Raw genomic sequence first — 14,832 nt, forward strand, 5'->3', positions numbered from 1 at the left:
CATACTTATGTGTTGAAAAATTCTTTTGTGATTTGTTGCTTATACTTGAGAGTCTTGTTACGTAAAAGTAGTTGGTAACTGATTAACTTTAAATTCATTTTCCATTGTGTGCTGTTTCTATTAAACGTAGGCCTAGAAGAGGCAAGTGATATCGTTTTGTACCTGATTCCTCTCAAATCCTTAATAGAGGATTTAGAGCAAACAGAATATGCAGAGGTAAGCAGAATTTTCTCGGAGGCTTGGGGTGAAGGGAAGAGATATGGGAATAATCTAGGAACTGTCAATATTCTCTTAGGGAATGTGTTGTGAGACACAGTGTGAGAGGCAGTTGGCTCTCTAGAAACTAAGACTTCAGTTAACCATGGTTTATAACTATTTCAACAGATCTATACAGCATTCTTTATTGTCAGTTAACAGTCCTTATTAGCCAGTGGTGCTTCTTCAAGAATCAATTTTTTTATTATATATATACTGCCATATAATCCATAATTTACTAATTAGCCCCTGTATTGCACTTTTTACTTCTGTCACTGCCATGGCATGATATTTTGAAATCTTCTTGTTTATTAAGCTCACTGATTCCAGGTTTCATTTGGTGTGAAATACTGTGACCTCTTGGACATCCTCTTCCTTTTGCCCCCCTTTATTTGGTGGCTATGCCTTCAGTTGTATCCATCCCTAAGCTCTGGAATTTCCTCACTAAACTTTGCGGCCTCCCTACTTGTTTACCTCTCTTTCCCTTATGACCCTCCTTAAATTTAACTCCTTGACTTAGCTTTTGGTCACCTGTCCTAACATCTCCCAATGTCTTGGTGTTAGGTTTTGTTTGATAACACAAACACTGTGATGTGCCGGTTGACATTTTAGTTTTTGTTACAGCCAGCATATGCCAATGATGGATGTTTAGACTGATTAAAAAGCTTTACCTACCAATATGAAGGCTAGGCTTATCACTGAGGTAGTGACTCAAAAGCATTTAGACGGGGGCAAATGCATTGCTTAGTAAGGCTGGCAAGTTGGTTCATCTCTTAAAGTTCCAGCAACAGTTAACTGGTAAACAATGAGCTTCATGTTGTCACGCTCACGCAATATAGACTATGGATTTATGGAGAATAAATACTTCATTTTTAAAACAAAATGGAAGCTGAGAGGTCAGGTGACCTTTTCCTGTCAATATACATGGAGCAACACAAGGCCATGGAACTAGCTGGCATATTTGCACAAGACATTAAAATGTAAATGAACTTTTGAGAAGTCATTAAAATGCAACAAACCTTTCCTGTGGATTAATGGCTGCCCTTAACCAAATAATTACTGTTCACAATAGGCTTGCAGATGTTTTGACTTCAGAGTAGAATTCCAAAGGATGGTTGTGTGTGTGTGTTTAAAACTTATGGAAAATATCAATCATTTGTCTGTTCTTGAAGTCTCAGCACTTGGACTTTTGTTCTTTAAAGACACATCTGTCTTTGGTAAATTGAGAGGTGGAAAAAGGGGGAACCATCCTACCAACTCTCCCCTGTAACTATGTGTTCAGTGTGTACATATAAATAAGAATTGCCTCCAATCACAAAAAAAAATCACCAGGAACTTTTAACTTTCTAAAAAAAATGCATTACACCATTTACTGTCTTGTTAGCACTTTCCTGCTGGGTTGCAAACTGGCAGAAGCTGTTGCTCCTGAGACTAGTGTTGTCAGTTTAATGCTGTTATGATATGCTCCTAATTCAGTGAGCATAGAGGAATGTTGAATTCCCTCTGATAGGTATGGACTTCCCCATCCTTTGAAAGAAATTCAAATTCTTCATGTAAAGCACTTTGCTAGTTGATCATTCATTCTCTTTTTAAATTTGCCTGGCTTAAAACTTTGCTGTTCTCAATTGTGTTATGATCTGGTTAGAAACTATTAACATGTAAAGAGAAAATTAGAACATCTTGTTTTAACCAATAGAACTACGCCACAAAATTACACTTTTTAAATAAACAAAACCAATTTTATTGTATATAATAGACTGAAACAAAACAAGCACTATAAGTTAATGTTGTTTATGACTATATATATATTAAGCACTCAGGTTTACTTATTTTCCCTAAGAATCTCTGATAGAGAATCTTACATCAATCTTAAAGTTATTTACTTCTGTTGGGAACATCAGTAAGTATGTCTCAGTCCTCTGGGAATCATCTTTAATTCTCCTCAGCTATTCTCAAAGGTAAAACTTTCATTTACCATCTGTTGGCTGTGGTTGTCTCTGTCCTTTTATTCTAGTCACTTTTCCAATACTTCCAAGCTAATCTGCTTGTCCCTTTTCTTTTTCAAAAGACTCTAGGGATCAATGTAGATTGTTCCAACAGTTTCAAACTGGGCACTCTTTCAGCTTCTGTTCCCTCACAATTCAAACTGAGATTATACCTCACTCGCATTTCACAGGGTCAATGATGAAGTTAGTTTTTTTACTCTGCTTACAATCCTGATGTATCTAACTGTAATTTACTTTGGCTATCTTCGCTCAGTAAGCTGCAAACCACATGAGGTTCAAACTGCAATTTTCTCTCTCAGCAAACACCTAGAAAAATGGAAAGCAGAGAATCTCCCTAAGCTCCACCCACCTCCAAGACAATTTAGCCTGCTCTTGGCTGTCCTCATACCGACCTTTAGATTAATTATCCCTCATTTACAATTTCTTCTTTGATCTGATGATGCAAATGGGTTTTTACAACCTTTCAACCTTTACTGAATGTTTTAAAACCAATTTAGCTCTACCCACCCCATCCCCCAAGAAAACATCTCTCTGGACTGCCTTGTTATTGTAAGCATTGCAGGCACAATGTCTCCAATTCTTTAGCTAAGAAAACCCACATGCTGTTTTATAGCTCTATCTCTTCTGCCTGTATTAGAACAAACATGGGTCACCTTTTGAACTGCCTTTTTTTTAAGGTGTTCTGGAAATTTCTAAGGCCCAGCACTAAAAATTACCTCTAAAATATTAACATAAACTAGATATTTGTAACAGTTGGGCAACCTTTGTTTGGACTGTACTGCACTGATAATTAAGAAATAGTCAGCTGCAATGATCTCTGGAGATGTCCCCTTGGAAGTCTTTGGTCCCCTTCCTTGTAGACTGTTTATTCACCTCCATCATTGACTGGAAACTTTGGTAGGTCCAAGAGTCTCCTTATTTACACACACTTTGTCACTGCTTTTTCCTTGGATTTACTGCATTGTTGTTCTGATCTGCCAATCATAAGGTCATAAGAAATAGGCCATTCATCCCATTGAGCCTGCTCCGTCATTCAACAAGATCATAGCTGATCTGATTGTGGCCTTAACTCCGCTTTCCTCCTTTCTATCCATGATCCTTGACTCCCCTGTAGATAATTTAAAAAAATTCTTTCATGGGATGTGAGCATAGTTAGCTAGGGCAGCATTTATTATCCATCTCTAATTGCCTTTGAGCAGGTGGTGGTGAGCTGCCTTCTTGAACCGCTGCAGTCCATGTGGAGTGGGTATATCCACAGTGCTGTGGTGGGGGGGGGGTGGCGGCGGCGGCGGCGGCGGGGCGGAGTTCAAGGATTTTGACCTAATGACTGTGAAGGAATGGTGATATATTCCCAAGTCAGGATGGCGAGTGGCTTGGAGGGGAATTTCCAGACGGTCGTGTTCCCATGCATCTGCTGTCCTTGTATTTCTAGATGGTAGTGGTCGTGGGTTTGGAAGGTACTGTCTAAGGAGCCTTGGGATTTGCTGCAGTGCATCTTGCAGAAGGTACACACTGCCATTGTGCATCAGTGGTGGAAGGAGTGAATGTTTGTGAATGGGATGCCAATCAAGCAGGCTCTTTTGTCCTGAATGGTGTTCAGCTTCTTGAGTGTTGTTGGAGTTGCACTCATCTAGGCAAGTGGAGAGTATTCCATCACGCTCCTGACTTGTGCCTTGTAAATGGTCAACAGGTTTGGAGGGTGAGTTACTCACCATAGGATTCCTAGCCTCTGATCTGCTCTTGTATCCACAGTATTTAAATGGCTAGTCCAGTTCAGTTTCTGGCCAATGGTAGCCCCTAGGATGTTGATAGTGGGGGATTTAGCGATGATAATGCCGTTGAATATCAAGGGACGATGGTTAGATTTTCTCTTGTTGGAGATGATTATTACCTGGCACCTGTGTAGTGTGAATATTACTTGCCACTTGTCATCCCAAGTCTGGATATTGTCCAGGTCCTGCTCCATTTGAACATGGACTGCTTCAGTATTTGAGGAGTTGCGAATGGTGTGGAACATTGTGCAATCCTCAGCGAACATCCGTACTTTTGAAGGAAGGTCATTGGTGAAGCAGCTGAAGATGGTTGGGCCTAGGAACTTGATGGATGAGAGACTTCCATGTTGTCTTCATTTTTTTTTGAAGTATATCTAAAATATTACTTAATAAATTCTGTTTGATTATTAAATACTAGTTATTTATACCTTAGGTCAGGCACAGATGAGGACCCTAGTGTTAGAAATTAAGGACAGGTTTTTCTGGTCGGAGAGCAGGGGCGGAGCCTGCTCACTGATGCGTAAAATGACGTGGGAACTCGTTGAGCGTGCGTCCCAACGTCACCCCGCGTCATTTAGATTTTCGGTTCGGCGGGTGCGCAGCCGAATTGGTTGCGTGCCTATCAAACTGTCAATGGCCTATTAAGGCCATTAAAAAGCTAATTAACATGGTTGATGGACCTGTCCATCCAACCTTACGTTTGGCAGGCAAGCCGGGAGCCCAGGTGGGCTTCGGAAAAAACATGAAACCTCATCCACGGGCGAGATGAGGTTTCATGAGGGTATTTAAATTTTTATTAAATGTTTAAATAAAAGTTATGGACATGTCCCAACTCGTGTGACAGTGTCACATGAGGGTACATGGCAGGGAAATTTTTTAATCACCTTTATTGAAAGTTTTAAATCGGAGCTGATCTCCCTGAGGGAGCACCTTGCCTCAGGGAGACCTGTGCGCTCTTTCGCACAGACTCCTGGCTGAGGGAATCCCCCCCAACCGCACAGGGAGCGCACAGCGCTTCCTGGCGGACGTCATGCTGGGCGGGCCTTAATTGGCCGGTCCACATAAAATGGTGGCGCGCCCCCGGTTGGGGCGCCGATCAGAAGCCTGCCCACCCGCACCCCCTCCTGCACCCGCTCCTGCACTTCTCCCCCTGACAGGGGGAAAATTTTGCCCTAAGAATTCGAAACTTAGAGATTTAAGCTAGAAGAATTTTATACCTCACAGCCCTAAAATCTTAGTGTCCTAGGCCCAACCATCTTCAACAGCTTCATCAATGACTTTCCCTCCATCATAAGGTCAGAAGTGGGGATTTTTGCTGATGATTGCACAATGTTCAGCACCATTTGCAACTCCTCAGATACTTATGCAGTCCATGCCCTTATGCAGCAAGAACTGAACAACATTCAGGCTTGGACTGATAAGTGCCAACTGACACTAGCTCGACCTCCCAAAACAAAAACATCTCTCTAGACTACCCTTGTTCTTGCAAGCATTGCAGACATCATGCTTGACACCACACAAGTGCTAGGCAATGACCATCTCCAAAAAGAGAGTATATAACCCTCTTCACTTGACTTTCAATGGCATTATCATCACTAGGGTTACCATTGACCCAAAACTGAACTGGACCAGCCATTTAAAGACTGTGGCTACAAGAGCATGTCAGAGGCTGGAAATTCTGCTGAGAGTAACTCCCTGACTCCTCAAAGCTTGTCTACCATCTACAACGCACAAGTCAGGAGCGTGATGGAATACTCTCCACTAGCCTGAGTGATTACAGCCCCAACAGCACTCGAGAAGCTTGACACCATCCAGGACAAAGCAGCCTGCTTTACTGGAACACCATCCAACACCGTCAACATCCACTCCCTCTATCACTGATACACAGTAGCAGTAGTGTAAACCATCTACAAGATGCAATGTATGAACTTACCTTCGACAGCACCTTCCAACGACCTCTACCACCTAGAAGGACAAGGACAGCAGATACAAGGGAACACCACCACCTAGACAGTTGAGTAGCTATCTCTTCAAGGGACCTCGTTTGTCACCCATGGATTTCAGAGTTGAGTGAAGAGATGCATCCTGGACTGCTGAAGGAAGGAGGAGTCATGGCAACTACCAGGAAAGTGAGCACACAGATGGAGGAAGCTCTTGTGATCGCAGACCAGCTGAACATTGAGGAAGTGAAGAACTTCCTGTTGATAAATCTGACTTGCCGGTCACAGGGTACGTTGATAACCATGTGCATGCAATTAATGATACCCTCTGCCTGGGGCAGTGCAGCAATGGGGCCCAAACCCACTGCACTCTTTGCCTGCAACACCACATTTGTCTCAAATTGCGTGTACTGTCCAGCTCTCACAAATATGGATTGAGTGACTTGCGAGATGTAGTTGTGATGGATACCCTGATTTCAAAGGTCATATTTTTTGAGACAGACCCTAACTGAATAGGGAAGCCAAGAAGGGAAGGAAACTAAGAAAGGAAACTGGCACTTCCAGTTTCTAAGGAAACTAAGACTGAAACTAAGATTGGAAACTGAAACTTATGGGGAGACTGAAACTGGGGGTTGAAACATATAAAAGGATACAGAGCCATCCGAGCTCAGTAGATGATGATAGTGATTCCAGTGGTACAGTACAGACAGGCTGAAAAAGATGGGTTAGATTCAGAGGCTGACTGTAGGCAAAGTTATAGTTGCTATAGCTGTTTCTGTTACTTCAAGTTAACAGTAGTGAATCTGTACCATCTAGACCATTATTACCAGAGTTGAGGAGGTTGATTGTGCACTGCTATTTATTGGGGATCAGGCTAAATCCTCTGAGAAGAGGAACAGAAATCCTTCCTGAGGAAGGCAGAATTTTGAAGGACTTTGTGACCGAGATTAATTATGTATATGCTAAGTGGACTGCTGAGCCAATTCATAAGCTCTGTTTTAGTTGTATCTGCCATTTAATGTGTAATTTGTAGTTTTTATTCGACTGCAATTTGCCTGTTAATTCATGTTTAACTTATGTTGATTCTGGGTTTTAGAGTATAGGTTATTATCTAAGATAGTATTTAGTGTTTTCTTTGTTTCTTCCTTTATAGTAAAAATTCTTCTGTTTTGAAGTGTGGAACCTTGTGGCTTCATTCTTTCCAACTGGAATTTCAGAAATATTTTTAAGAGAAGGTCACTGGTCTCTACTAATCTACTAAGATTGTAAAGCAATGGTGTACAGCAGGTTCAAGATGCCCCCAAAGACCATAGCTGATTCTTGAGGGCTGAATTTGACATTCTCTGCTAGGTTTGAAGGCAGGGCAGAGCCTTATAAGTCCAGCGGGTGGCCTTCCCGACCTGTTTGAAATTTTACGGGGTTGGGGGGTGGATGGGGGAGGCATCGGGTGGTCTGCCAGCCCTTGGCCAATTAATAGCCACTTAAGGGCTTCATCCCACCCCCACAGATATTTTACCTACAGCAGGGGAAGGCACATGCTATGCAGGAAGCCCAGCAACTTTAGCTGCATGAGCTGGCAACTCTACCTTCCCCCAGCCCCTCATATTAGGCCCTGCAACCCCTCACCCGCCCTCACTGGGGCTCGCCAGCCTAGCCTGACAATATCCTGGACTTAACTTTGAGTTGGGATCTTCTTCACTGGGGCATGCTGTAGTCCCAGGAGTGGCCACTGCTCCTGCCTGGTGCTGCTGGGACTATAGAACAGCCAGCCATCAGATTGGCCGGAAGCTCTCTAAGGTGCAACTTCCTCCTGAGATTGGGGTGGAAGTCTTGCCTTAAAGTAGTTAATGTTACTCCCAGCATTAAATTGTTGCAAGATTGCCATTAGAATTATGGACAGACTCACTATTTAGCTTATGTGGGGGTCGGTGGGGACTATGGCACCCTGTAAAATCCAACCCTTGGAAGAAGCCAGAAGCAAAGTGCAAGGCCAACATTTGACTTTGAAGGCTACTGATAGGTAATAGTTAGCAGTGCTGAGAAGTGTGAGGTCTTTGACGGCACGGGCACAGATATATGTGACCAACTGTCTGGAAAGTTGCAGTCTCCTGTGGCACCAGTTTTCAGTTATCTCAAGGTAGCTCTGCCTTCAGCACTAAATTATATGCTAAAGCTATGGCCTCGTATCCATCCTGCCTCTCAACTGCTCTCCTGATGCCTGAGGTTTTGCCGTTCCTGCAGAGAATATTGTTCCACATTGCCACTGGAACCAAAAAGCTGAAATTTGTGCCCATTGTCAGCTGCTGCCTTCCTTATGGACATACATTCGAACACAAATTTAGCAGCTGGAGTAGGCCACTTGGCCTACTCAATAAGATCATGGCTGATCTGATTGGAACCTCAGCTCCACATTCCCACCTAACTCTGATAAACTTTCACCCTTTTGCTCATCAAGAATCTATCTAGCTAAGTGTTAAAAATATTCAAAGACTCTGTCTTTTGAGGAAGAGAGTTCCAAAGAGCACAACCTTCTGAGAGAAAAAAATTCTCCTCATCTGTGTCTTAAATAGGCGACTTCTTATTTTTAAACAGTGACCTCTAGTTCTAGATTCTCCCACAAGAGGAAACATCCTTTCCACATACACCCTGTCAACACCCCTCAGGATCTTAAAGGTTTCAATCAAGTCATCTCTTACTCATCTAAACTGCAGCGGATACAATCCTAGCCTGTCCAAGCTTTCCTCATGAGACAACTTGCCTATTCCAGGTATTAGTCTAGTAAACCTTCTCTGAATTGCTTCCAACATATTTATGTCCTTCCTTAAATAAGGAAACCAATACTATGCACAGTACACCAGATGTGGTCTCACCAATGCCCTGCATAACTGAAGCATAACTACTTTACTTTTGTATTCAATTCCTCTGGAATACTACCCTGAGTCATATGCAGGTGGGCATTGAAATAGTCAAACAGGAGAATTAACATGTGGCTAATGAGCTGGTGTGGGAAAGAAGGGTTCCTTTTCAGGGAGCAATGGCACCAGTACTGGGGCAGGAGTTAGCTGTCCTGAGAGGACAGACTCCACCTTGTAAACCCTTTGGGCAGGACTTTTGGGTCATTGGGTGGACGCAGTGAGCGGGCCGGAGAACTGGGAAATGGGCTGTTGCCCATGACCGGCCCCCGACTGCGATTTCATGCTGGCTGGCCAGTTAACTGCCAGCCAGAGTGAAATGCATGTTGAGAAGCTTAGTGCTACCGGGATGAGGGTGGGGCTGCATCAGCCCGGGTGCGGGGGAGCATGCAAAGAAAGCTCCCTAAAGGCAGAGATCTGCCCCAGGGAGCTGAAGAATTTTCAAAATCAAAAATAAAGATTTGGAAATTGTGAAAAAAATGTCCCACATAGGACTCACTCACATGAACACGTGCATAATAAAAATTCTGTCAAAACATTGTTTTTAAAATAATGTCAGAAACCTCATCCCACCCGTGGATGAGGTTTCCTCAAAAATACAAAGGCCGCCTGGCCGATTCGCCTGTGCGCCAACCATAATGTTGGACGGGCAGCAAAAAATCTCTCTTAATTAATGAATTAATGGCCTTAATAGGCCCCTTAATTGTCAGCGGTTGCGCTGCCAACTCTTGCATGCGCCCGCTGACTGAAATATCGCACGAGTGTAAGATGACGTCATCGCGTGCTATTTTGCGCTCGATTGGATCGGGTGCGCATCCGGCCTCGTGACGTAAAATTCTCCCCTTTAATTCCTTCAATTTCCAGTTCTGAAATGAGTTGAAGTGATGATTTTATTGGTGACAGTGATTATATTTTATTCAGTATGAGTAAGATTTGACATATGCCTGTGCCTGAGCAGTAGAATCAAAGCACAAAGGCCAAGCAATCTCCATGTAACTACTCCCTGACCATGCTCCAGGTACCATTGTGTCAGTCTGTGCTAGGGAATCTCCTCTTATAATATTTTTACACTCCAAAGGCTAATGAGACTGATTAAACCCAATCCTTAACCTCTCTATTATTTGAACAACTCAATTACAAAAGATGTCATTTACCCATCTCCCTATCTAAGTCAGGTCAGACTCTCAAGCTCTGGCTTCCCATGCTTGGACTCCTAGCAAGTCGTAATATCCTATCAATGCTAAGGCCTGGCCAAAGCAAGAAAAATATGGTGGCTTTAGTACATGGCTATTTTGTCTTGGCTCTACCAACATCAAGGCCTCTGAGATTTTGCTAAGGTGTTATCTTTTAGTTCTCATGCAGTAGGCTGCCTGTTGGCGCACATTGCTCGATTTCTGTTGAAGTTTATCATTTTGCTAGTTGGTCCCTTTCAAAGCCTTTGGCTTAAAAACAAATGGTCAGTGAAAGCCCAAATCATGATTCCCCATCATGTCACCTCTCAGCTGCTTTTACCCAGAGCCTGTCACAGGATTAGAAATATAGTTCAGTATAAAGTTCATTATATCACTGAACTTAAATAAGTGTATAATTATTCTTGGTATTTAAATTAGTTTTAATTAATTAGCAAGACAGCCCAATGTAGGGACTTCCCGGATGGTCATTGTAGGGGGGCGGGGTTGGAGTTGGGTTGTGAGTGTGGAAATTAGCCAAAATATATATGAAACTGAAAAGGCAAGCATAGGACCGAATAAGCTGAGTGAGAACTTAGATGGAATGTAGATCATGTAGAATTATGGAAGAGGAGTGTAAAAAGGTATAAAAATTAATTAAGAAACACTGTTATTAACAATCAATTAAACTTCTGTACAGCAATGCGCAATGTCAATAATAAAACAGGGGACCTGGAGGCACTAATACATTGCGAGGAACTGGATAATAGTAGAGATTACTCAGACATGGCTGCAGAAAAATCAGGACCGGGAATTAAACATTGCATAGTTTAATGTATTTCAGAGAGATAGCGAAGAAAGATGTGGAGGTGGAGCAACCAAACGAAATTTGATAAACATAGAACCATAGAAAAGTTACAGCATAGAAGGAGGCCATTCAGCCCATCTTGTCCATGCCAGCCTGAGGACACCCTTTCTAATCCCACCTTCCTGCACCCGGCCCGTATTCCTGTAGCTTACAGCACTTTAGGTGCAGATCCAGGTACTTTTTAAAAGAGTTTAAAGTTTCTGCCTCTACCACCAACTTGGGCAGCGAATTCCAGACACCCACTACTCTGCGTAAAAAAGTTCTTCCTCATGTCCCCCTTATACCTTCTGCCACTTATCTTGAATCTATGTCCCCTGGTTCTGGAATTCTGCATCAAGGGAAACAATTTTATCCTGTCCACTCTATTTGTTCCCCTCATAATTTGGTACACCTCAATCAAGTCACCTCTCAGCCTTCTTTGTTCTAAGGAAAATTACCCCAACCTATCCAATCTCTCCTCATAGCTATACCTTTCTAACCCTGGCAACATTGTTGTAAACCTCCTCTGCACTCTCTCCAGAGCTATTACGTCCTTCCTGTGATGTGGTGACCAGAACTACACACAATACTCCAGTTGTGGCCTCCAGTGTTTTATACAATTCCAACATTATATCCTTACTTTTATATTCTATACTTCTGCCAATGAAGGAGAGCGTTCCATATGTCTTCTTTACAACCTTGTCTACTTGAACTGCTGCCTTCAGGGACATGTGTACTTGTACGCCAAGATCTCTCACTTCAACTACCCCTCTTGGTATATTCCCACTTATTTTCCCTGTAACTGTTTGACCTTCCTAAATGTATGACTTCACACTTCTCTATGTTAACATCCATCTGCCACTTTACCGCCCACTCCACCATCCCATCGATATCATTTTGGAGATTATGGCTATCCTCTGCACTATCCACTACTCGGCCATTCTTTGTATCATCTGCAAATTTCCCAATTGTGCCCCCCAAGTTCATGTTCAAATCGTTAATATATAACACAAACAGTAAGGGTCCCAACACCGAGCCCTGTGGAACACCACTTGAGACAACTTTCCATTCGCAAGGGCATCCATCAACCATTACCCTTTGTTTCCTGTTACAAAGCCAACCTTTTATCCAGTTTGCCACATTACCTTGAATCTCATGGGCTTTCACTTTCCTGACCAATCTGCCATGTGGCACCTTGTCAAATGCCTTGCTAAAATCCATGTACACAACATCCACTGCACTACCTTCATCAACCCTTCTCACTTCCTCAAATAATTCAATCAAATTTGAGAGACAAGACCTTCCTTTAACAAATACTTGCTGACCATCCCTGACTAGTCCATGCCTTTCCACATGACAGTTAATCCTATCTCTCAGGATTGATTCTACTAATTTGCTCACCACCAATGTAAGACTAACTGGCCTATAATTGTTTGGCATTTCCTTGATCCCTTTTTAAACAATGGGACTACATTTACATTTCTCCAGTCCTCCGGTACCTCCCCTGTATCTAGTGAAGATTGGAAAATCATCCTCAGAGCACCTGCTATCTTCTCCCTTCTTCCTTCAGCAGCCTCGGAAACAATCCATCTAGCCCTGGTGACTTAGCAACTTTCAAGGATTTCAACTCTTCGAGTACTTCCTCTCTCTTTATGACTATCCCATCCAATATCTTGCCGTGTTCCTCCTGGACTACAATATCTACATCCTCCCTTTCGTTTGTAAACACGGAGACAAAATATTAATTCAAAACTCTTCCCACTGCTTCTGCATCTACACAGAAGTTTCCATCTTTATCTCTGATAGGTCCCACTTTTTCTTTAACTAACCTTTTAGCATTAATATATTGGTAAAACATCTTTGGGTTATCTTTAACTTTACTTGCTAACCTTTTTCCATGCCCTCTCTTTGATTTCATTATTTCCTTTTTTACTTTGTCCCTGCACTTCCTATATTCACCTAGGCTATCTGCAGTGCTTAGTTCTTTGTGCTTATCGTATGCTTTCTTTTTCTGTTTGATCTTCCCTTGTATTCCTCTGGACAACCCGGGAGGTCCAGATTTGGCAGTACCACTCTTATTTTTGTAGGGGACGTGTCTACTTTGTACATTTAGGATCTCGCTTTTTAGTGCTGCCCACTGGTTTTCCACTGTTTTATCATCCAACAGTGCTGTCCAGTCCACCTCAGCCAAGTTCCTTCTCATTTCTGCAAAATTTGCCTTCCCCTAGTTCAAGACTTTTACTCTGTCTTATCTCTGTCCTTTTCCAGGGTAATGCTAAATCTAACTGAATTATGATCACTGTCCCTGATATGGTCACCAACTGTCACTTCACCCACTTGCCCTTCTTCGTTCCCCAAGACTAGGTCTAGATTTGCATCTCCTCTCTTTGGGTTTGTCACTAATTGGTTGAAAAAATTTTCCTGGACACATTGCATGAATGTTTCTCCCACAGTGCCCCTTGTATTGTTTGAATCCCAGTTGATATTAGGATAGCTGAAGTCTCATACTATTATTGCCCTCTTATTTTTAGAAGCAGAAATTTGCCTACATATTTGTCCTTTTATCTCCATTTCACTATTTGGGGGTCTGCCAGTTTAACTGCCAGTTAAAAGTGACTTGGCTGTTAAGAAGAAATAAAATCCATTCCTTTATTCATTCAGGTGGTGTGGGCATTGCTGATAAGGCAATTAATTCATTTCCCATCTCTAATAACCCTTCGGAAGGTGATGGTGAACCACCTTCTTGAACCGTGGTCGTCATATGGTGTGGATACTACCAGAATGTTGTTAGGGAGGGAGTAACAGGATTTTGACTTAGTGACAGTGAAGCAATGGTAATATATTTCCAAGTCAGAATGGTGTGTGTTCCCATACACTTGAATACACTTGTTCTTCTGGATTGTAGTGGTCAGGTGTTTGAAAGGTGCTGTCCAAGGAGCTTTGGTGAGTTGCTGTAGTGCATCTCATAGATGGTGCATTCTGCAGCCATAGTGTACATATGGTGGAGAATGTGAACGTTTAAGCTGGTGAATGGGCAGCAAATTAAGTGGGTTGCTTTATCCTGGATGTTGTTGAACTTCTTGGGTGCTGTTGGAGCTGTATTCATTCAGGTAAATGTGGAGTTTTCTGTCATCGTCCTGACCTGTACCTTGTAGATGATGAAAGGGCTTGTGGAGATCAAGAGGTGTGTAATTCGCCGCTGAATTCTCAACCTCTGATCTGCTCTGATCTATTTATGCAGCTTGTTCAGTTAAGCTGTTGGTCAATGGTAAACCTCAGGATGTTGGTGGGGTGGTAATTCAGTGATGGTAACGTTGTTGAATGTCAAGGAGAGGTGGTTGCATTCTCCCTTCTTGGAGATGGTCATTGTCTGTCACTGTAGCGTGAATGTTCTTTGCCGCTGAGCTGATTGGCCTCCAACAATCACAACTATCTTGCTTTGTATTAGGTATGACTCCAGGCAGTGAAGAGGTTTCCATCTGAATCCCATTGACTTCTATTTTGCTAGGGCTTCTTGATTCCACACAGTAAAAAGCTGCCTTGTTGTCAAGGGCAGTCACTTTTGCCCCACCCCTGGAATTATGTGCTTTTGTCCATGTTTGGACCAAGGTTTTATTGAGGCTTGGAGGGAAGTAGCCCTGGCAGAAACCAGACAGAGCATCCATGGTCCGGTTATAAGGAAGTAAATGCCACTTGATAGCACTGTTAATGATGCTTTCCATCACTTTGCTGATGAATGAGGGTAGACTGATGTAATTGTGTGGATTAGGTTTAACCTACTTTTTGTGGCAGGACATACCTGGGCAATTTTCTGCATTGTCGGGTAGATGCAATTGTAGCTGTACCGGAACAGCTTGGCTAGGGTTCTGCCTAGTTCTGAAACACAAGCCTTTAGCACTACAGCTGGGATGTTGTTAGGGCCCATAGCTTT

The 14,832-nt window shown here is 42.7% G+C and overlaps 1 protein-coding gene across 1 annotated transcript in view; it reads left to right on the forward strand.

Moving 5' to 3' along the window:
- LOC121293673 (dynein heavy chain 17, axonemal-like) overlaps positions 1 to 14,832 on the forward strand; it is a 729,083-nt gene that overhangs the window by 59,209 nt on the left and 655,042 nt on the right. Inside the window, exon 5 of the mRNA XM_041216840.1 lies at positions 131 to 216. Coding sequence (XP_041072774.1) covers positions 131 to 216 — 86 coding nt within the window. The remainder of the gene's footprint in view (positions 1 to 130; positions 217 to 14,832) is intronic.

This window comes from Carcharodon carcharias, chromosome 22 (genome assembly GCF_017639515.1).
Source record: "Carcharodon carcharias isolate sCarCar2 chromosome 22, sCarCar2.pri, whole genome shotgun sequence".
Taxonomy (NCBI): Eukaryota; Metazoa; Chordata; class Chondrichthyes; order Lamniformes; family Lamnidae; genus Carcharodon; species Carcharodon carcharias.